The 23,267-nt window shown below is 40.8% G+C and overlaps 1 protein-coding gene across 1 annotated transcript in view; it reads right to left on the minus strand.

Moving 5' to 3' along the window:
* nsmfb (NMDA receptor synaptonuclear signaling and neuronal migration factor b) overlaps positions 1 to 23,267 on the minus strand; it is a 55,940-nt gene that overhangs the window by 23,751 nt on the left and 8,922 nt on the right. Inside the window, exons 2-4 of the mRNA XM_073466779.1 lie at positions 13,572 to 13,633; positions 11,455 to 12,219; positions 11,109 to 11,181 (exon numbers count right to left, since the gene is read on the minus strand). Of these exons, the coding sequence (XP_073322880.1) occupies positions 11,109 to 11,181; positions 11,455 to 12,219; positions 13,572 to 13,633 (900 nt within the window). The remainder of the gene's footprint in view (positions 1 to 11,108; positions 11,182 to 11,454; positions 12,220 to 13,571; positions 13,634 to 23,267) is intronic.

Here is a 23,267-nt window from a genome sequence, read left to right on the forward strand (position 1 = left end):
ATAGCATTTCTATAGCACTTTTCCAGTCTACTGACCGCTCAAAGTGCTTCACAACATTTGTCACATTCACCCATTCACACACAGTTGGCTGCCATGCAAGGTGTCGTGAGCAATTTGGGGTTCAGTATCTTGCTCAAGGACACTTTAACATGCAGCCGGGGGAACCGGGGATTTGAACCAGCAACCTTCTGATTACTAGACGACCTGCTCTACCTCCTGAGTTTCAGCCCCAGATTACTGAGCATTTATTTTCCGAAAATTGGATGCTTAGCTCTGTGTTTTTAAATGAAACTACCTCGGTGCTGAAATGAGGCGTTTCTGCGCTATTTAGGTGTACTCCTGACCTCACCTATAGAGGCTTGGCCTTTAGACACTTATGATGAAACAAGAGTTGTCTCATCAATACAGTCTTTTCAATAAAGTGTCTACCACTATGGAACTTGGATTCAGAAGTCCTTTATTGATTCGTTTGGGAAGATGGTTTACCATACCTGCCAACATCAGACTGAAAAAGATGGAGATTTTCCAGGGATATTGGCAAATATCTTCCCTACCTTCAACACCTCTGCCCTCAAATAACCCTAAACCACGGTTGACACGCAGCAAAGGGCCTCAGGTCGGACTCAAACCCGGAGCCGCCGCAGTGAGGACAAGGCCTCTGTACATGGGACACCCACTCTACCAACTGAGCTAACGAGTGCCCCAAAACCAAACTTTACATTTCTATCTGTTGTTGTTTATTTAGGATGGTATTTTTTGTTGGACTGTTGAATCTTTATTTTTGGTGAATGTTACTTGAACTTGCCTAAACCTAACCTGCAGAAAGCCTCCAGGCTAAAGTCAAACTGTTACTGTTTTAAAAAGAATTTGAAAATGTATAAGATCTATTGATCTATACAAATCCAGAATCCAGCTGTCAGTGCTGAAAAAAAAGATTAAATTGAAAGTCAGAAATCCAACAGTAACCTTAAAATCAAAAGTCAAATCAAATTGCTACTAATTACTAATCAGCCTGTGAATACAGTTGTATGATGGCTTTTGTTGCTCTGGAAGGACCTGCTGAAGTCACAGAGAGATAACTCAGTGATGTCATCAGGGGTTAATCTCAGCGTGGGCTTGGAGTCTAGAAAACTCTAATGGAAAGCCTGCATTACACACAAGGAGTTTACCAGGCAGAGAGGTTCAAACAAAGAGACGCTAATAAGTTTTTGGAACTATTAGTAGGGCCCTGCTAAAAGATCTCCTAGTGAGTAAGCAACTCATAGATACAGGCAGGAACAAGATCATTCAAGACTTTAAAAACAAGCAGTAAAATCTTAAAATCAATCAAAAAATTCACAGGTAACCAGTAAATGTCAGCAAAAATTGGTGTAATGCGTTCACTTCACTAAATGCATTTAAAAGCCTGGCAGCAGAATTTTGTATCAACTGCAGATAGTGGATATCACGCCTGCTATTTCCAGAATAAAGTGCATTGGAATAGTTCAGCATGGAAGATAAAAAAGCATGGATGACAAAAACAGAATTGCACTACTTTAGTCACCTGAGCATCAAAGGGCAATTCTGAGTCAAAGATAACACCAAGGTTGCGGGCCTCAACTGGAACCTGACTACACAGGGCACCCAGACCAGAGGAACGTTTCTAAATGCTGCCAGTACTGGGGTGACAAAGGGTAATGCAGGATGCATCTATAGTGACAGGCTTCAGGACGTACAGGTGGGTGTCATCCACATGGCAATGGAAATGAATTGCATATCTGTGTACGCTTTGCCCCAGGGATGGCATTAATATGATGAACAAGGGAGGACCCAAATACATCCAGAAAACAGAGAAAACAATCAAACATTTTCAAAGATTTGATTGTTATTCAGAAAATGAATTGGTGATTGGAGACAGCTTTTTTTGATAAAAATGGCAGCTTGGATATGGGTCAAAAATTCCTTCAAACAAATTGGTGATCTAGAGAGGGGTCCTTTAAAAGCAGTGCAACAGTGTCATGTTTAGAATTGGAGGGGAAAGTACCAGTAGACAGAGAGCAGTTGACAATGGCTAATAACTGAACCAACCATCTGAAATACAGATTTTAAAAACTAAGTGGGAATGCAGTCAGAAAGGCAGGTGGATGATTTCGAAAGTTCAACAGTACATTCCAGGGTTGACTAAAATAATCTAAAAGTTTAATAAAATCAGCAGTAGGCGAGGAGGGGCAACAAACTTGGATGTTTACATCACCAAGAACAAGAACTCTGTCGATTGTAACATAATGACTGATAGGTGGTCTGAAAATTCCTTAGTAAAACCAAAAGTAAGTTTAGGGGGTCGGTAAATTAAAAAACATGAGGTGCGCACTTTGGCGTTTTGGACAGGCAAAGAATAAACGACAGACTTGCTAACGCACATACCCTATCATCAGGTTGTATTTTTACCTGAGGTCGTTCATCAGGTAAAAATACAAACCTTTTGATATGTTTTTCTGATGTTGTAGGAGACATTCTTTTTCCTAATTTCTCTTGTTATGAAGATGATTTGGACCCACTTAAACATGGGTCATCAAGTTCACACACTTATGGAGTTCTGTGCTGAACTAAAAAGTGATGAGAAACAAAACTATGTGAAACTATGATACAGTTGATGCCAACTTATATGGCTGGTCCACAACCCCACAGCTCATTATTTTTGATCACACCCACCTTTGTAGTTGGTTAATGCTATTTTAATTGCGCCACCACTTTACGCTAAACAACATCACTCAATAGAAGGCCAATAATAACCTCATATCATGATGAACCTCACTGCTGTTTGACTTGGTTTACACTAATATTTGGCTGTAAAATGCAAAGCACACACTCTCCCACATTACTTTTTTAAAATGTCAAGCTATTTTGTATCCAGAGTGCAGTTTCAAGGCATTCCAAAAAAATGTTCACATGTCAGTGTTGCTTGCAGAAGTCAAGAAGGCAGTGCCTAAAATAGAGGGATGACTCAGAGGAGAGGGGGATCCATCAATCAGCCAGTGTTGTATTTTCATACACCCACACATCAAGACTACCGAGTCTAATTCGTATTGGTGTGTGTGTCTGCAGCTATCTCACCCAACCTTCTCAATCAGGCTTTGACCTTTCTAAGCACTTCGCAGCATGCCTTGCTTTTTTAAACATGCATGATTTAATCTGTGAAAGTAACTAAGATGTACCTTTCTGTAAGAACATTGCATTCATGTGACACAGCCCTGTACACAGACAAACACACACAAAGAAAAATGATTCTTGCAATAAACACACAGACTCAAAAACTTGATAGCATGTCTCATCCATGGTGATTATGACGTCTATGCTACATCACAGAAAAAAACAAAAAACTACAAACTACTTTAAAGAAGGGATTGTTAATGATGAGTTGGGGAGTCTCACAGCCGCAGGGTGAACAGACTGTGGCTGGGGTCTTTTAGTATCCTTTAGGCTCCGTGCAGACACCTCACTTCTAGGATATCACAGATGCTCTGTAGATGGATATTAGTGATGCACGGGTCGACCCATATCACACGGGACCCACCAACTGCCCCCTGGGTTGGGCGGGTTTGGGTCAGCTTTTGAGAAAAATACAAAATGCGTGTGGCGCTCTTTCATTTCAAGTCACCATGCATCCAGAGTGAATCACAAATTAACTTAACCAGAGGCAGGCCCCCGTCCCACTTAAATATGGCTGGGAATCTTTTTATATCTCATGATTCAACTTGATTAAGATCCTTTGGTGTCCGAATCAATTTCTGATTTAATGATTAGAAAAAAACATTCAGTCTGTTGCTCCTGTTTATTTCTTAAAAATTACTGCATTCATTCATTCATTCATTCATTTGAAAGCATCTTTCAGTCTCCAGGCTGTATGAGAATAACTAAATGTAAATGAAGGGACATAGAGTGCTCTGCCATGTTATTAACGTTGTGTCTTCAGGCAGTAGATAGCAGTGTTTGCTGCACCATTGGCTCTGAGGAAAGCATCGCTGTCCATGACTCAGGGCAGGCACAGAACCAGGCTGAGTACAGAGTTATTTTCTCACCACAGAGTTGGTTTAAGATGTGTAATGCTGCAGTGTGTGTTAGTTAGCTGGTCTCATTTGTTACAGCTGATCCCTGCTCCACTTGTTAACATGAGTCTCTGGACGATGGTGTAGAAAGGATTCACAATGTACCTAACACTCTCTCTCGAAATTATCCTACTGCCTTTTGTGAAGATGAATTACAAGCTATGATAACAGCGTGTGCATGCTGTAGGCCGTCCAGGTCGAGTGTATTCGTGTTTTTCCAAAAAGGCCTTGGATTCATTTTTGGTTCAGATTTGCCTGAAAGACACATCAGGCAGTAGTAGTGTGAGTAGTATTTTAAAACTTCATAGAGAAAAGGTTGCCAACTAGAAGAAATTTGCATTCTCTTAGTATGGCATCTGCCATATCGAATTCTTTAAAAAGAAAAAAAATCCATTCTTTAGATTGTTTTGCATGGCAAGGCAAGAACCAACACTTTGTAACATGGCTGCCTCCATAAGCAGAGAGGATCCTGCACCTGGCGCGACAGGAGGAAAGTCCTATTTCCTGTATAAAAAAATAACACCGGGTAAAATAGTGCCAAAAACATGCCAAAGGGAGAACTTGAAACTGCTACCTACAATGTTTCCACCAACCGTTTACAAAGTTCAGGTTGGCCTTCATTGACCACACGCCTGTGAGTACAATTTTGAATATTTAAAGAGAAATAGTTGAATAAATATATCTAAATATATCCTCAAGCAGGTGTGAAAGAGTTTAAGAGGTCAACAGTCATGTGTAGAGCAGTTGGAGTAGCTATTCCTCACTGACTGACAATGAGTCAACATAGCTTGTTATTTTCTCGGGTTGTTAGTATTATCTTTCTCAGTGATTTCCCACTATTTTAGAACTGTACTATCAAAACTCACACGTTATACAGAACCAGTTATTATACCCTATTACATAGTTTGGGTCATTTGAAGTGTGGTTGTATGAGGTTCTATAGTCAGTGTAGCACCTGGAGTAGATGGTCAGCATGCCCCCAGTTAGCAATGCAGAATAATGAACTGCTGTGGACAGGGTTATCGCCTAAATGTATTTGAGCCACTTGTAAAAAAGGTCCACCTAAAAAAATCAAGTGTACCTTATATTTCAATTATTTACCTTGCTATCAGACAGCCTTTTCTAATGGGAAATTGCTGTTATATATGAGCCAAATATCGCTCTGTCCAACCAACCAAACTACATAGTCAAAATCAGTCATTTTAGTAACCTACATCCATGCTCCCTTCAGCACAGTTTGTTTGAGTATTGTGTGATGTCAGGGGGCAAAATGTGACGGTACCACTGATTTTTAGGGAAGGAGGATGGTTATCTATTAGATTTCACTTGCCTTCCTTTTTTAAGTCAGTATTGATATAATTACGCCACAATTTGTTATTCTATTATTCTGCTTACAAAATGCACAACAAAACCAAGTTGGGTCATGGGAATGAACTAAACTTATGGCAAAACATCACTCACATCTATCTCATTTCAAGTTCCTCCCAACTTCATACACCATTATGTCATCCTTCATGTACTCGGTACCAGTACATCATTCTTACTGTACATAATATTTATTTATCCATGTGGGAGCTATGACATTTTCATACCAGTTACCTTTGACACCATTATCTCCCCTCTTTCAAGGTTACACACCTGTCTTTCCATAATATCCCCTTGTCCATCACTTTCCAGTGAAGTCATCCTGACCTTAAACACACACTACCTTACACAATTATTCCTTGCTGTCTACTAGAAGTAATAAAAACAAATTAAACTAGACTATTTGTTGATTATTCATATATTGATCAGGATTAACAATGCATTAGTAAAGTTGAACAATATTTCCAGCACCCCCTTCCTACAGCAGCGAGCCACCTCCACTATCAGGTGTTGTAATGTGCTGTAATTTGTCCCTCTTCATTCATGTTGAAATCTGACTGGAGGAGAAATGTACTAGGGAAAGAGGAGAGGCTAGAGAGAAATTACAGAAAGAACCAGTCTGGTGACTGAGTTTAGTCAGAGGCTTAACTGGACAAAAACCCACAGAATCACTCACAAACCCTCAATCCCTGCCCTGGCTCGCTAGCTTACAGCTAATATACAGTAACAGGCTGAACACATGGGCTGTATAAGCAGCGCATGTGCATGGTGAAACATCTTGCTTTTCATGTCAGCGTCCATGTTAACAGGCTGCCGGTGTGAGTAGCGCAGCTCACGTGCGTGTCAAGTAAGACTGCAGCGGCACGTCATCTAGAGATTCTGAGTCTCACCTATTTTTACTGTGACATGTGCCCGGTCCTCAGCGAAAACAGACCTGACAACAACCTGTAGACAGTCATAACTACATGTGTGTTAGATACTCTGGCTGTTTGGAAAGATTAAACACAAATGATCACATGGTTAACCTCGCAGAAGTAATATAAATTGAAAATTGTCTTTGCTTTCCTTGTGAACACACTACTAGAAGGTAAAAAAGGCTGTCAGGAGATGATTTACACCTATAGATTAAAAGTGGGATTGTTGTGACAGTGGATTGTGCAGAAGGCTGTCCAGTCCCAGGCTGGTGAATGGTGCATGTACATTAAATTCCACATAAATACCCAATATAAAGCTGTTGTTTCAATAATGGCCAAGTCAGGTTGCTTATAAAGTGCAGGTATAAAACATTAAGGAGTGGTGGAATTACCTGTACTTTAGCACACAGGGTAAGTTCACGAGGATGCACATTTTCACAGCACTAATTCAGTGAGTGCAACAGTGTCAAATGTTGAGATGTGAAATTACTGTCAATAAAACTAAATATTAAAACTAAAACTTCTGCAAGTTTCAAATGAAAAGCATGCCAGCAACAGGATGGATTATGAACTGCTGGAAGGCTTTTATTCTGAAACATCTGTGCTGGAAGTGTTGACTTTCAATGACAGTAGAAAGCCTGGCTCTCTCCGTATTTAAGGGAAATACAGGCCCAAGTCACTGTCTAAAATTTACAGCAGACATAGAGATAGGTTAAACGACAAGAGGTAAGTAACAAAAAAAGGTTTTCAAATCTCAGACTGATGATGAGACTAGTCAATAAGGGTATTTCTTTGCAATATAAAGGGAGTGTAACAGGGAGGTTAGCACAATACAGGACGGGACAGCCAGGACACGGTACCTCTCCATCATGATGGCTGCCTCCTGCTCTCTTTTCCGCCTCTTTCTCTCAGCATTGCCGCGGAAAGCCCTGCCAGGATGTCAAAGCATTAAGTGGTTTTATGGGGAAATTAAATCTAACGTTTCAGCTGTCCTGATCCTACCAACAAAGAGTCTTTGTCTGAACCCAAACTGACCCAGGGGCTGAATAAACTTTACAGAACTCATCAGATCTAAATTGTTTCCCCTATGGTCCTAATACTTTTGGTTTTGAGCAATAGTTTTCTGGAACAGGGCTGACTGAAATGCAACGAAGGAGAGAGAAATTGACCAGTTTTAAGCCCTTTGGGTCTATTTGGGTTCGGGCATGAATAAAGTTCCAGTCAGGGTGGGATGGGGCAACAGATAAAGGGATTTTTAGTCATTAAGGGTTAGTGAGGGGTTTGGTTAGATTTGTTAAGTGGTAAGAGTTAGCAGCACAGGGAAGTTTTATTCACCAGGGGGAGAAAAACAGTGTGGATATTTTCAAGTAGCACACACACACACACACACACACACACAACGACCGCAAAACAAGATAGGGATCTACAAGTAAAGACACTGAGGAGAAACCAAGAAATCTGGTCATCCAATGTGAGTTACCAGTATTAGCCATCCCAGAACTACTGACTGATTGTTATCTTCTTTATTATAATTTAATTCAAAATTAGTTTAAACCATCATTTTTTATGTGTTTCTGTCAGGATGTCTATTATTTCTCATTCTGTTGGTGTGTTGGTCAGCTTGGGTGTGCCTTTCACAGAGAGGACATAATGGTTTTGACAGAATGTCAGACAAAATGAGAATCATCTGTGAAAACGTATGTCAGAAATGAGGTCATGTCCTGCAGTCTGGTTTTGACTGACAAACAGACAGACAGCTGATGAATTCAGGGATGATAAACAATGGGCCTCAGTCACCGGAGTCTCATTGCTTATAATCCAGAAGCTCATAGCTCTGCTTCTGCACTGCTATTACATCGTTTCTTCCCCTCCATCAATTTCTGTTCCCTCTCCCTGAAAAGATGAACATGCTGGAAGTGACTCTTCTCGGCCTGTCACTCCTTCCACCATCTGCCATCAACGGAAACTCCTAAAGTGGAGGGCTTTATTCCTGACACAGCAGATTCAACCAGGGACATTTAGGCTACAGTGTAGGTTGGTTAGCATTTAGGAAAAAATCCTGTTTGTTTATTTAATTCATTTAAAAATAAAGTAAATGTTAAGTCATTATCACAGAATGAGGTAACCCAATGGTGATTAAGCCGCTGGCCCACTAATGAAAGTATGGCAATATTATTTATTTGCTGTATTACGAGCTGGGTGCAGGTCTTGACTTTCCTGGAAAAAAATCTGTATTAGGTTACCCCTAAAGCAAACTACTAATGTTCCACTGCTGCAGCTACTCGTTAAAAGCATTTAAATGGTGAAACTTGAGTGAAGTTTTATCATGAAGTATTGAAGTATTGCGTTTGTCTGTTAGCTTATGCTATTGCGCATCAAAAATGCATCTATGAAACAAGACAGTGGCCATTTTCAAAACAGATCAGTTTCAAACACTGCACAGAGTAATGAATGAACAAGGAGCAGCCACAGTGAGCTGCACACCTCCACCTGCTCCACCAGGTAACCAACTCCTTTCACTTTGCCCTCATGTTCGCAGATTCATGTTGTGTATAACATAAAATCAAAATCCGTTTGCTCTCAGGATGATGGAGAGAGGCCAACTATTGCCTGATTTCTTTATTAAAATGACAATAGTTTCTATCTTTAAAAGATTTTCGATGATACAGAGAGGGCCTTCTTTTTCTAAAGAAACCAGCTTTGCTTGAGAGTTATTAGTACACACATCTGCTCTAGACTCAGAGAATTACATTAATTAGGTACAGCTTAGTAAATTCAGCTATCAGCTAGCAAAATGCTTACAGTCGCCTAAAAGACTTTCACCTATCACAGCTTGTTAAGGACAATAATACTTCATTTTAAACCTCAGCTCTAGTGATTTAAAATATGCACTTAACTGCACTTTTGATTTAAAAATGAATAATTCTTCAGTCCCATCTAGTCCTGTTCTACGTGTCTGTTTTTATGTAATGAGACTCCTCTCTTTCATAAAGCTAAACACAACACTGATGCCAGTGAATGCACTTTGTTATATGTCTTATTCATCAGCGTGATCTACGTCTATCTTTGGATTTAACCACAAAGAAAATAGCTTTGCTCGGGGCAATGCTTTGCTTTGGCTAATATGCTTTTCATGATGGTTGCGTAAGCTAATGGTTTTAGACAGACAATAAGTGTGTGTGTACTAAGTCATCGCCGTTGCACTGTGTTGCTTTGTAATACATGAAAAAACATTTCAATTAAGCAAGTGTCACTATTCATATGAGGTACACCAACACTTCTGAAGGGGTAAAGGACACAGCAGACTGAATAGCAGAAAGCCAAAAGAGGAAAAAGGCTGAAGTCATGCTAACTGACAGAATGTGAAGAATGGACTGCATTTAAGAATTAGCCAGATGGCTAACACTGGCACATTTCCAGTAATGTCGATAAATGTGTGTTATCCTTATAAATAAATAAATAAATGAAATGAAGAACAGTGGGGGCGGCTGAAACAGTTACTCACGATATTCTACAGTCACGGTTTGGACGACCGCCACATTGAGAGTACAGGAAGAGAAGAGCACAAAATGAAAGAGAAGTTAGAAACAGGGCCAGCCACATGCTCCACACAAGTACACATCAGAGACTGCTTTATGTTGCAGTTCTCACTTTCACAGAGGATACAGTGAGCAAAACAACTCACCTTGACTGGAAAAGTCCTGACTATAAACTTAAAATGTCAGAAAGCAAGAAGAGAATCTTTGTCCGTCTAATTAAGACATAACCACTGGAAGAAGTGAGGGTCGCTACAGGACAGATGATAATGCACATACCTACCTGCTCACTTACAAACTGTAACAAACCCATCATATTAGAGGTGAAACACACTAGTGTCAGGCCCCTATATTCATTTGACCATAATGACGACATGGAAAGAGAGAGAAAGAAACAAAGAAAGAAACACTGGCATATGGAGAGAAAAGACAGAAGAGGGAGCGTGGGAGAGACGAGGGGAAAGATTATGGTGGGTGAGCTTTGTCTGTTTGAGGGTCATAATTATAAGATCTGGGTGATAGGTGATAATTAACTGGTCACGAAGAGTGGAGGGCACTTTCTGTGTGTGTGTGTGTGTGTGTGTGTGTGTGTGTGTGTGTGTGTGTGTGTGTGTGTGTGTGTGTGTGTGTGTGTGAGAGAGAGAGATAGAGAGAGAGAGAGTGTCTCTGAACTGACCAACATTCTCTCCAAGGCCCATTTCAGAGTTTCAAGTATTTTTGGAAACAGTTTTTTTTTTTTTTTTTTTTTTTTTTTTTAAAAACAACAAAAAAACAAGACGAGCATTTTAGCACCCAGTACTGATAAGGACACTATCAGAACACAGAACTAGAGAAGAATCAGTCAGGAAGGATGAGGAGAGAGCAACTGTCTGTGGCCACCACATGTAAAACCTTTCCCTTTTTGGGAGTTGTCTTGCTTTCGTCTCTCCATTGCACCTGTTGTCACTTTCATTTGCACCATAACAGAAGTGGAGAGCTATGACTGGTGAATACTTTATTATAACAAGTTGAACTGGCTTTTTATATTGGTGAAACCAACACGTACAAATGTGTAAAGACTCATTAAGATTTTGTAGTACAACACTACATTTGTGTTGTTAATCTTGGAACGATCAGTCCGATCCATTTCCTGCCAACCCAGTGGTGGTGCAGTAAGACACAGTGATGTACAGAGTGGGAGTGAACATGGATGTCTATGCCATACTCACGCCTGCATGGTGGTGGTGGCTGTCTGAAAGCTGAACATATTCTCTTTGGGGAACCAGCTATTAGGATTGTCCTCTGCAAACACAGAAAACAAAAGGAAGGCGTGTTGTCAGCCAGCAGGATATTTAAACAGGCCTGACAGCTAGAGCAGGCTGCTAGTGAATACATGATGAAGATGAAGTGAAACATTTGAGGGTGAACCGGGTGAAATACACCTCGCTTTATTCACGTGCAGTTCAGGGTAACTTACGTATTATCAATATTTTTCAAAATGTTACTTTAGAAATTGCAGCGTAGGTGAACACATGAACCACAAAGCCATTGATATGACAAATATATACACTTTACCCCTGTCATCTGTTGATGCTCTGTCCTCGCTGTACATCCTCTCCAGTTTCTTGCGGTGCTTCCCTCCATCCCATGGTGAGGTGTCCAGGTCCAGGGAGCGCTGGCTTTGACACGGCGCCCGAATGCAGGCCACACAGTCCGGGGTGTGATCATCTCGTGACCCCCCTCTCCTCATGCCCCAGTCCCGGATGTTACTGGCACTCTCTGAGCTCTGCAGTGGCTGTGATGATGACGGCTGGCCTCTGTGATGCTGGTGGGCATGGTGATGGTTGCTGCGGTGATGGCTACTACGGTGATGGCTGTTCCGAGGTGCTGCGGTGGAAGGCTGGCTGGTGCAGGACGGGTTGTGGTCGGCGGAGGCCTGGGACAGAGGTTTCTCCCTGGAGCCTTTCAGCACCTCCAGCTCAAGGCTCTCCTCGCTGCCATTGTCCCCAAGGGTCATCCCTGCTTCCCTGGTAATTGTGTACACCTTGGCTGGCTTCACAACTACGCTCCCCTCTGTAACTCTGGCACCTGGTGGTTCCTCTGTGGAAAGGCTGCGCTCAACAGACAGTCGACGTTTGGAGGGGCCCAAAGGTGCTTGAGCCTGGAGGGTGTTGACCTGAGTCTGACACTGTGGATGAGCACTGGGATTGGTTTGGCTAGACAGGTTGGGATTAGCTATGGGCAAACAGCGGCTCTGTGGTGGCAGATTGTTGTAATGCAAGTGGCTGACGTCTGGGGAGTCGCAATCCTGGCCGGGGAAGGTGTCAGACAGTAGATGATCTGGACAAAAATACGGCAGAAAAACAGGGAAGAGAACTGCTGATAAATCATGTTGTCCATAATTTATTAATTTTACCTAAGCTAAAACGTACAGTAAATATGAATGAACATAGAGATTGTTTGCTGCGTTCTGGGATGTAGCTTTGGCAGTGGAGTAGTAAATACTTGTGAGCCAACAAAACTTTTGGGAGGACAAGAATGGAAAGCAGAGAGCTGGCTGAGTCATAGAAAAAAACAATGAGAGAAATGATGAAAGATGTGGAAATTGATGAGTTGGTACAGTGCATGAGGGTCTTTGGCATCCAGAATGGTCATGGAAGAATTGAAGATCCTACTCACACAGTAAGCAGTTTGTAAAGTGTAAGCTCATTGGAATGGGAACGTTTGTGCTGTGGATAAACACAAATGGGATATCATTTTTGTAGTGATAGATAATACGTTTTTTAAGACTTTTTTTCTTTTCAACACTATCTTTTGATCTATCTATACTTTGAGGTTGGTAAAGTTAATCTGTGCTTTGTCACATAGTGACAGGGCTGGTTGGTGAACTGATTTAGATTGAGAGCTCATTTCTGCATGCTAGCTCACAGGGAACATGCTATCCTATCCTATCTAGCTAGAATACAGACTAACTGTCAGGTGGCAGGGCATTTAGCTCGGTCTCAACCTGAACAATAAGTAACTAACTAGACCTAATTTAACTTCAGATAGCTCATTCATTCAGAAACCTTTCTTGTCTTATTATGGTTATTCCACTGAAATAGACTGATTTCATTGTAACATGATGCTGTTTTAAATGCTGGTGTGTGCATGTTTTAATGTTGTCTAAGTCCTTGCTATTTACAATCTCATGAAGTGGTTATGAGGCAGGTACCTTCAGCAGTGCATGAAATTGATACCAACAACCAGCTGAAGGCATTTTTTGCTGCTAAAATAAAGACAGTGGCTGTAAGTTTGATATAATGGAAGCTTTATAACTGACAAAAACAAGTTTGTAACATGCATCTGAATGTAAATCCAGTCTGCATCTCATTGATAGTCGTGGTGTAGATGTTTTGTTTTTCTTCCTGATGTAAGGTTAATCAGTATGTATTCTAATTTAATTTATTTCTGCATTCATTTATTTTTATAAACTGAAAAATAAAAATAACATTTTTTTTCCGATTTGTATTTATTTTTTGGATATTAGGTATCACTGCATCAAGCAGCAGAAATGTACTATTATGCTGTGATGTAGGACGTTATTACCTGGTTTTAGTGTTCCTTGCTGATAGTGTGAGTTGCTAGATAATGATGTTTTCCCTTGTGTGTGTGTGTGTGTGTGTGTGTGTGTGTGTGTGTGTGCCACCTACCTGCTCCGTTGCGGTTCTCTGGATTGGTATTTGACAGATACTCTCCGAATGCTCTGGCTGCGCTGTAGAGACACAAAAAGTGCAGCGGTTAACCTTCAGCCTGACCGTACAACTACTATTGTCAAACACAGAGAAGAGACACACAAAGAGTCAAGATTTCACAGGAATCTTTCTATATAAAATCTGTCTGAGCTATCTGGCTTTTATCTTTATTGGTGACTGTCATTACATACTACCAGTAAAGCAGTTTACACCCCCACAGAAGGCTGTAAGAGGCAAAAATAAATCATTGATCTGCTTCGTGTGGTGTTGACATGAAGTGTAGGTGAAAGAAGTCTCTCTGATTGGCTGTTCGGGCAAGCGGATCAGTGCCAAACAGAGAAATGGAAAAGGAAATGGAAAGCCGCTTGAGTCTGCTGCTGTAGCATTTATGATTTCACCCATTTAGTGCAGTTTCTCCTTATTTTTCCTCCTCTGCTTCTTTACCAGTGCCACGTTTTCTGGTCCAACAGGCTTTTTTTGTTGAGCTGGACTTTTTTCAAGACCTTTCAAGACCATCGTATTTATGGTGTGAGGGGTGTGGCCCTTCCAATATTGCATTTTTGGGCCTTGATTACAGCACCACCATCTAGCAACTGGGAAGCACTTGCATATCATTTACAGTTATTCGACTTTGTTTCATGTTTCTAGCTCAATTCAGCTCAGAGCAATATGAGCTGCTGCAGCAAACAACAAATCATTTTTTTAAAAAAGACAATCGTTCTGTACCTTTGGGACTTGAACCCTAAAAATGACCACCCTCTCCATCTACTGGACAGTAGAGGTGGTAAACTCGACTCTTTTTCCTGACTCGACTCTCATCATCATCACCGAAGAGAGTCGGGTTTTCAAGTCACTCGAGTCAGATACCTAGAGCCCTCCTGCCCCAGCACCCATAGAACATGCGCACCTGAAGACCTTCCCCAGCTGAGCCAGCTTTTCAGTTCAGCCCTCCACTAACATGAGCAGAATTAAATAAAAGGCTCCTTAAGACTTTACAAATGTTATCAGACTCTATGGATCAAATTCTGAATCACTTTGCGGGGGCTGTGATGCTCAAAATTATGAATCCACTGTTTTACAGCTGTTCCTTCTTCTATTATTGTGTGCTGGAGGAACCTTTTTTGGGCTCCTGTGGGAGGGGGAAGTTGTTATTACAATGTTTGATTGCTGTGTCAACTTGGTTCCAAGCCTCACACTTTTCCAGGAGGCTCGCAGTGAAGCACTCCTACAACTGTTGGCAGCCGAGTATCAGGACATCCAGTCACTCACTTGCTCCTGCTGCACTAAATCAACGAGTGCCACCCACTCCAAGTCCCTACTCAATCACACTAAAAGCTCAAGAGTGCATATCTCTCTCTCTCACACACTCTCTCTCTCTTTCTCCTGCACTTCTGAATTGATTAACAAATGTCAAAAATGTATTTTCTAAATGTTAATCAATAACGTGATGTTGACAGGAGAAAAACGGCGGAACGCAACTGCGTATGAGTGCAGCACTCGGACAATGACCAGTGCGCACATGCTGAAGTTGTTTGTGGTTTATCTTTAAAAAAGGAGGTGGTTGTAAGCATTTAATGAATGAATAATTATCTTTTTGAGGCAAACAAAATGTATATTAGGAATTCTTTCTATGACATCAGACAGAGAGCAGAGAGAAGCAACAGACCGTAGTGAGCTTGGTTGAGCAACACACACTGAGCGCGAGTAGTGAGTGAGTGACCAAGTGAGGGCCTCATGCAGCTTCCGTCAGACATCTCAGGACAGTGAGCGGGCTGAGGAAGTAGCAGGGTCCCGTTTCTAAATTACATGGTAGAGGAGTCAGACGGAGCTGGCAACATTCAGCTATTAGGCAATATTTTACTCTGGATAACCCCACCAGTAAAACGGCAACACGTTCAGTATGCAAGGCTGAAATTTCAAGGGGTGGAGTGTTACCAATTTCAACACCAGCAACCTTATAAAGCATTTGAAGGTGCATCGCACGAAAGAGCACAACAAAACTGCTCTCCACAAACTTTATGAGACAGTGAGGGAGCACATTTCATGTAGGCTGAAAGACATGCAGGCAATCAGCTTTACTACTGACATTTGGACCTCCGACGTTGCCCCCATGTCTTGTCTGCACACTGGGTGGACACAGTCAACGTTTGCCCTTCAATGTGCTACAAGCAAACGAGTTCTGTGAGTAAGTTTTAAGGGAATTGTTTATTCCTAGTTTTATTTAAGTTGCTGTTGCACTACTGTTTTAAACTGTTCTATTGAAAAAGTGGCTGCACTTTACCAGTTTTTAAAGGAAGTATTATTTATCTCTGCAATGTTTTACCTTACAACAATTATAGCAATCATATCACATCCATACAGGTTGTTTTTTTTCTTTTTTAACATGCACTGGTATTGGATCAGTACTCGGTACTGGCCGATACCCAAAGTCCCGGTATCGGAATCCCTGCACAACCTGCTGTTGTAAGCATACCTGTCTTTCCATCTGAATGAATGCTCTTTAACAGCTGCCTCTCACCAGGGTCTTCTTGCATACTGAGCGGAGGACTGGAAAACAGCTTGAAAACTACAGCTTGCCTCCCCTGCACAGCTGACAGGCCAGATACAGGCTTGTGACATTGCACGTGCCAGCAATAAAGCCAGGAAATAAATGCAGGCACGTATACAAAGTACACATACTGGCAGGAACAGTGTGGAACTGGCATGTTGTGCAGAATGTGGCAGAACGTCTCTGGTTTATAAAACATAATGTTCTCTCTTACATAATGATCAGTTACATTTACAGTTCCAGCAGCAGATCCACTCACTATCGAGTTACCCTGCATCTGTACTGGTCGTATAAAACCACACGCCATTCAATTCATACTACAATGAGCCGAAGTAGAGCATAAACACGGGCCATGACACCGGGGGCTACAGACAGCAACTTTTATGGTGGGTGATTTTCTTGCATGTTATTCAATGCATTAGTTGATATGAATTAACAAGCCCACTTTAAATTTGAAACATGAAGGATCCGCTGCTCTTTTGCTCAGGTCATTGGTCTCTGCAGAAACTGTCTCTTGGTGTTGTTGTACCAAACCGTCCAAGATGCTGGACACGCTCACGCATGTGCCACTCACATTGGCTAATGACAATGCCCTCTGTTCCTAAGTTATGGCATTGAATAAGGATCACAAATATGTTTTTGCAAAACATTATGATGTCAAAGTGTAGCTGACCACTGACCTTTTGGATATAAAGTGTCATCACTTTATCATTTTATGCTATTAGACATTTGTGTGCAATTTTGTCAAAATTAGCATACATATTATTGAGTTGTGGCCAAAAATGTGTTTTGTGAGTTCACCATGACCTTGACCTTTGATCTTTGACCAACAAATTTTAATCAGTTCCTACTTGAGTTCAAGTGGATATTTGTGCCAAATTTCAAGAAATTCCCTCGAGATGTTCTGGAGATATCGCAAGTATGAGACGGATGGACAACACTTTCCTTTTATCTTTGAATAATAATGTCCAACACTAGTTAAAACAGACTCCTTATATTCTGGAATAATTTAAGTAGAATCAGCAGTTGTACTACAGTGTACAGTATAATGGTTAGTTTTATGGTCAGATACAGATTTCTCATACTGGAACACCCACATAATAATTAATGTTATAATCAATACACATGTCATAAGGATATAGGCCAAATGAACACCTTATAGTATACATCATAGAATATATAGGCCACACACACACACACACAAGCCAATCACTCACTGCGACTTGGCATTCCTGCTGCTGCATAGAGCAGCATGCAGAAAAATAAATAGGGCACACACATACACACACACAATACATTTTCTTCATGCACTGGGCTAAATCTCAGGGGAGTTGCTGTGAAATGGAATTGCTGTGTTGTTGCTGTAGTCTATACGCCTCCGTGCTACGACACTCTGAGTAATTAAATGAGGCGGCACGTGCAGCAGCAAAACTCCCCTCCCAGCCTGGATGATGGGAGAGCAGGAGGAGGGAGGGCACAAGAAGAAAATGCAATCATCTATCTGCTTGACTCCATGCTCTGTTCTAAAATAAATTCCATATGCTGCACTGAAAAACATGGGATGTCAAAACACGCCACAGTTAACAGAGGACAAAGCACAGAAAACAGACTGAATTTGAATGGAAGAGCATATGGAAGTCTTATCAAGACTGATATTTCAGTAAAATCATTCTTGGTGTTGAATAAACAATAATTTTTTATTTTGATTCAAAATAATATTTGAAGTTGATTCATTTATTTGAGTTTGGCAAGCACTTTAAACATCCTCCATTGTAATATGTTTATAAAACAATTGAAGTTATTGTTATTTCTTGCATGTGCTGTGATTTAAATTAAGAAAAACATTGATCTGCATCTATTCCTGTTTACAATAAGTAATATCGAAATCACAGACGCTTTAGTTTTTTTATAAAGATAAACTTTGTGAAAAATTATAATGAAGTACAGTATAGGTTTGTCTGGTACAGACCCCAACAAATGTCACATCATCATCATTTTAATAGTTTTTTTAGTAAAAAGGAAAACGATGCATGATGCATAAATGATCATTCCCATGTATCATAAATCAAATCACAATTGCAATATCTGTTGAAATAATTGCAGTATTTTTCTTTAAGCATGTCACTCATCTGTATGACTTCATGAGTTTGTTTTAGTAACTTCAACAATGCAAACAGGAGTAGATCTAAACGAGGGTTCGTACCAATGACCAATTATACGGAACCTTATCAGAGGGAATTACAAATAAAAGCTTTCCTCCAATACAAGCCTGCTTCATATAAAGGTCTGGTACCTTCTGCAGTTTAGGTAAATAAAGGCTCCGGTCATTACTGGGCCATAATTCCCCATTATCAAACTGTTTATAATTAGCATCAACTGTGAGCTGGGAAGAAATGGGATTTGGGGTCATTGTTTTCATTGTAGACAGTTTGACTCTGGGTGAAATAGATAAGAAATAGGAGGATCTATTTAAGGTTCAATATTTAAGGCTGGTTCTATGTAAGCACACCTTTAAGTTGTGCCAGTGCACGACACTAGTTACATTAATTATATTAGTTACACCTGTTACAAATGTCAAAATGTTTGCTGGTTTCCAGAAAAAGGCTGAAAAAAATAATTAGGGATTGTATCCATTTACTATATTTTTAAATGATTTTGGTCCAACCTTTTACCCTTTGAGTCCATTCATCTTAATCTAATTCATGAAGTCACCCTAACTTCTCAATAAATTTGAGAAAACCATTACAATGTATCCTCAGTGTGGAGTACTTGCCTTATCTTTGTACAGTATGTGATGAGTTCTCACAAGGATAGGAGAAAAGTTACACACACAATCCCACACACATTCACACTGTACACACATATTCATTCTCCCAATGGCTCTCGTGAATTTTCTCCACAGCCACAGCAAAGGCTCAACATGCTCCTCAAGATATATGGTCATCGAACAAGCTTTATGATGGCATTCAGCTCAGTTTTTAAATGCATTCATTTATTTCTTACCCTTACAGACTGTTACATGTTTTGAAACACTAAATATAAAACACGTGTCAGAGACTTTTAACACATTAATAATACACCACAGTTGGCCTCCATCCGGCTATGCCCCATATTACCATGGCCCCACGCAGCTGCACCAGCCGCTTTGCTCTGTGCTTTTGGAGTTTTATCCTACTGCATGTTTTCAGCCATGTGACATGAGGAGGGGGAGGGAGAACATGGTGACAAGAGGAAGATGTGTTTATAAGACCAAAATAGAAAGTAAGAAGGGAGTGGGAAGTGGGAGGAAGAAGGGAGGCATAATAGGAAGGAAAGAGTATTAAATAAGGAGTGATGGGGGGACAGAGAGGAGACATATTATTAAGAAATTAGATGATATTATCATCTTATGAGCTGGTCATATGCCAGGCTTCTCTCCTGTCCTTCTCTCAGTATGTGAAGGAGTGGGATGAAATGTACAGTATATATGAAGCACATATGGATGGTGCAGTAAATGGATGCCTGGGGAAACGTTCACTTCTAATGGCACGGTGATGAAAGGCACAGAGAAGGGCCTGTCCTCTGCTAGTTTGACTGAGCGGTTTTGCTTTTGTCCATGTGTCTTGAAATGTGTTTTCTGCATGTAAAGGCTTTTTGTGAACACAGTACATGACAAGTATTCTTTGAACACATAGTTACCTCAAGCACTTGTCTATTTATGCTGCCATGTGTGTACTTTTGAGGATTGGAACATGAGTTAATAAGTGGTTGTGCAACATTTAAACTATAAAGTTCAAGGTTCATTTTTATTTATTCTACAACAAAGCATTGCGCAATGAAATGCAAATTGTAGTCAATTTATGCTACACCCATACGATGTGGTGGGAACTGTCTTTACACAGTCACGTGACTTAAGTCATTTGGTCGAACTCTCAAGCAAGTCCCAAGACTTTTCTTCTTGGGACTTCATAGCCAGCCAAGTCACAGCCTTTATACAGAGAAATGACAAACTATTTGTACCTGTCTCATACTGATGACATTGGCCAATGTATCTACACTGTTTAAAAAGTATGACAATAAATAGAATTGTATTATAACTATTGATATTTAGTGAATACAATCAAACAAAAAAAACAACTTTACAAAAGCTTATATATTTCTTAATTGCTTCTTAATAAAAAATATATTCCCTTCCCATCACTTGTAATCATTGAAATATTGACAGCCTGACTATAGCATCAATTCTATCTTCTGTATATAAGTACTCCTCTTCCTCATTCTCTATCTATTAGAGGAAACAACAAGGAAGAAACATGGCTTGTTGACTCTACATACATCTTGCTAAACACTTATCCTCTTCTTTTGTGTCCTGCTGTGACCTCATCTAAGATTCATTTCAGAAAAAAATAATTGGATTCAGGGATGCCTGAGCTTTCTTCCCTCACACGTATTAAGATGGTTAAATGACTGATGCTGTTGGGGTGTCAGGTATGTTCATTTGCTAATTTCATAGCAGAGCAAAAGGACTGACTTAGGAGCTGGAGAGCTACTGTAACAAGTATCACCATGTGAGTGTGTGGCCATCATGGCCTGAGAAAAGTGCGAAAGTTGAAGATGAACCTAGCTCAGAACTATTAGTCCAGGACTACATGCTGAAATCACTCCCCATTGGTGGATCAATCAAAATAATTGCAGACTGGTGCACAGAGAACAATCTACTGCTCAACTTCAATAAAACCAAGGAGCTGATTGTTAGTGTTTTGTTTTTGTTTTTTTGGGTTTTTTTTTTTAAAGGATGTAAACACACCTCTGTCTACATCAGTGGAGCTGAGGGAGAACAGGTGGACAGTTTTAGGTTGCTGGCAATCAGCATCACAGAGAACCTGTTCAGAAACGACTGTACTTCTTGAGGAACCTTCAGACTGCAAAATTTCCATGCCAAGTTCTTGTCAACGCTTACAACTTGACATGGCATGTATACAGCCCATGACAGGGGGTGATTAAAACCACATCAAATGGTACCCATTAGTGTTGTGAAAAATATAAAAATATTGATACATACCACTACTGAATATTTGAAATGGTTTCAATATCAATTACACCATACCAGCTGCATTTTTCTGCTCTCCTCTCCAACAGGACCACTGTGCCAACATAGCTCTAACTCTAACCCTTCTGCAGAGGTGAATTAACTTAGATGCTCTTGTTATTAACACACAGTACACAAGCTTTGATATATATATATATATATATATATATATATATATATATATATATATATATATATATATATATATATATATCTTTCAATAGAAATCTAAAATTGTATGCCCTCAATGTCCATTTTCCCTGTGATATCAAACATGGTATTGACTATCACTATTTTTAAGGTATTGTACTGAAGTTGTAATTTCCAGTATCGTGACAACACTGATACCCATCTACCAAGCATCAGTGATATCAGTTGAGAAGGTCCCTACCCAGAAACAGTCTGTTCACCCTATTTTTTTGTTTGTTTTTATCAAAGAGAAGACAGCTTGAATTTTGGTTGTACAACCATTGGTTGTAGGATGATAAATAAATCTTAAACAGACAATGGCCTGAGAATATGCACATAGTTCATTTGGGTGAGTTAATCAATGTTCTGACTGGTGACAAGGATGGTATAACGCTATAGCCACGCATCATGGTGTGTATAGTGGTGTTTGGCTGTTTGGTTTGTAATAGTGCTTAATTGCAATTCATGCTGTTAATAATGATTATATACCTTTTGTTTTATCATGTATATGGAACTTCAAAAGTACATTTGTATTCAATTGTGCACTGCATCTAAACCTACTTATGTTTGATGTACTGTGGTTCAAGCAGTATTACAAGGAACAAGGATCATGGCCTTTCACCCACCTCGGGAACGCTCATTCTGCTAAATCCTCCGAGCACCCTGCATCTTCAAATAAAGACTTAAGGACACACAGGATGCTGAAGTACTGTTAAGTACCCAAAAAACACTGCCAGCTTTGTTCCGGTGCCCATTTTAACCAACTGGGCTGCTCAGATGAGTGCCAGCTCGCGATCTGCAGAAATAGTTTCTGCGTCTGTTCTATTTTCTCCGCTTGCAGCAACTGAAGGGCAAGAAAACACACTGATAATCTATTAGAAAAAATGTTTCTAAGTTCGTATCCACATATTGACAATGGTGTCTTGACAGAGCCAGAGAGGCAAGCTGAAACACACACACACTGCCTTCCTCTCCCACTTCCCCCTCTCTTGCTCTCACACTCTCTCTCTCGACCACCACCTCCCCTCTCTCCTCCTCAAGTCCTCCTTCTCCAGGGGAGACGGCAGCTCTCCAGGACCAGGACCAACAAAGCTAGAGGACTGCACAACATCAACCTGAAGGTGCTCAAGGTGTGTGCAGAGCAGCTGGCAGGAGACATCCTGCATAGCCCCTGTACTCTAAAAGGGTACAACTTCAGGCCTGAAGCTTTGACATCACGTGTTATGAAGACCATCGTATGGCTGGTTCTACAGCACTTCAGGCCCCTGATACACGACTGCCTTCAGTTCATGTATCACGTTGACATCGGCATGGAGGATGCCATTATCTACATGCTTCTCAGAGCTTACACGCAACTGGAGAAGCTGCAAAGCACTGTCAGGATCATGTTCTTTGTCTTCTCCAGTGCTTTCGACACTGTCTAGCCACTGTGGCTGGCTAAGAAACTCTCAGTGATGCAGGTGGACCAGGACGTGGCATGAATTACGGACTACCTGACAGACAGGCCGCAGTATGTCAGGCTGCAAGGCTGCTTGTCTGACGTGGTAACGTGCCACGCTGGCACACTCCAGGGAACTGTACTGTTGTACCATCTACTTCTGCTTCAACTTGGGAAGATGCCACCAGCAGAAGTCTGCAGATGACTCCTCAATTGTTGCATCACAGGCGATAAGGAGGAGGAGTACAGAGACCTAGTCGTGACAGGAACCAACTAAAGCTCAACATCAGGAAAACCAAGGAGCTAGTGGTGGACATCCAACACAGAAGGAGCCCCCACACACCTGTTGCAATAAATGGGGAGGGAGTAGGCACAAGTTCCAAGGGGTGCAACTGAACAACAAACTGGACT

This window comes from Pagrus major, chromosome 5, assembly GCF_040436345.1.
Source record: "Pagrus major chromosome 5, Pma_NU_1.0".
Classification (NCBI taxonomy): domain Eukaryota; kingdom Metazoa; phylum Chordata; class Actinopteri; order Spariformes; family Sparidae; genus Pagrus; species Pagrus major.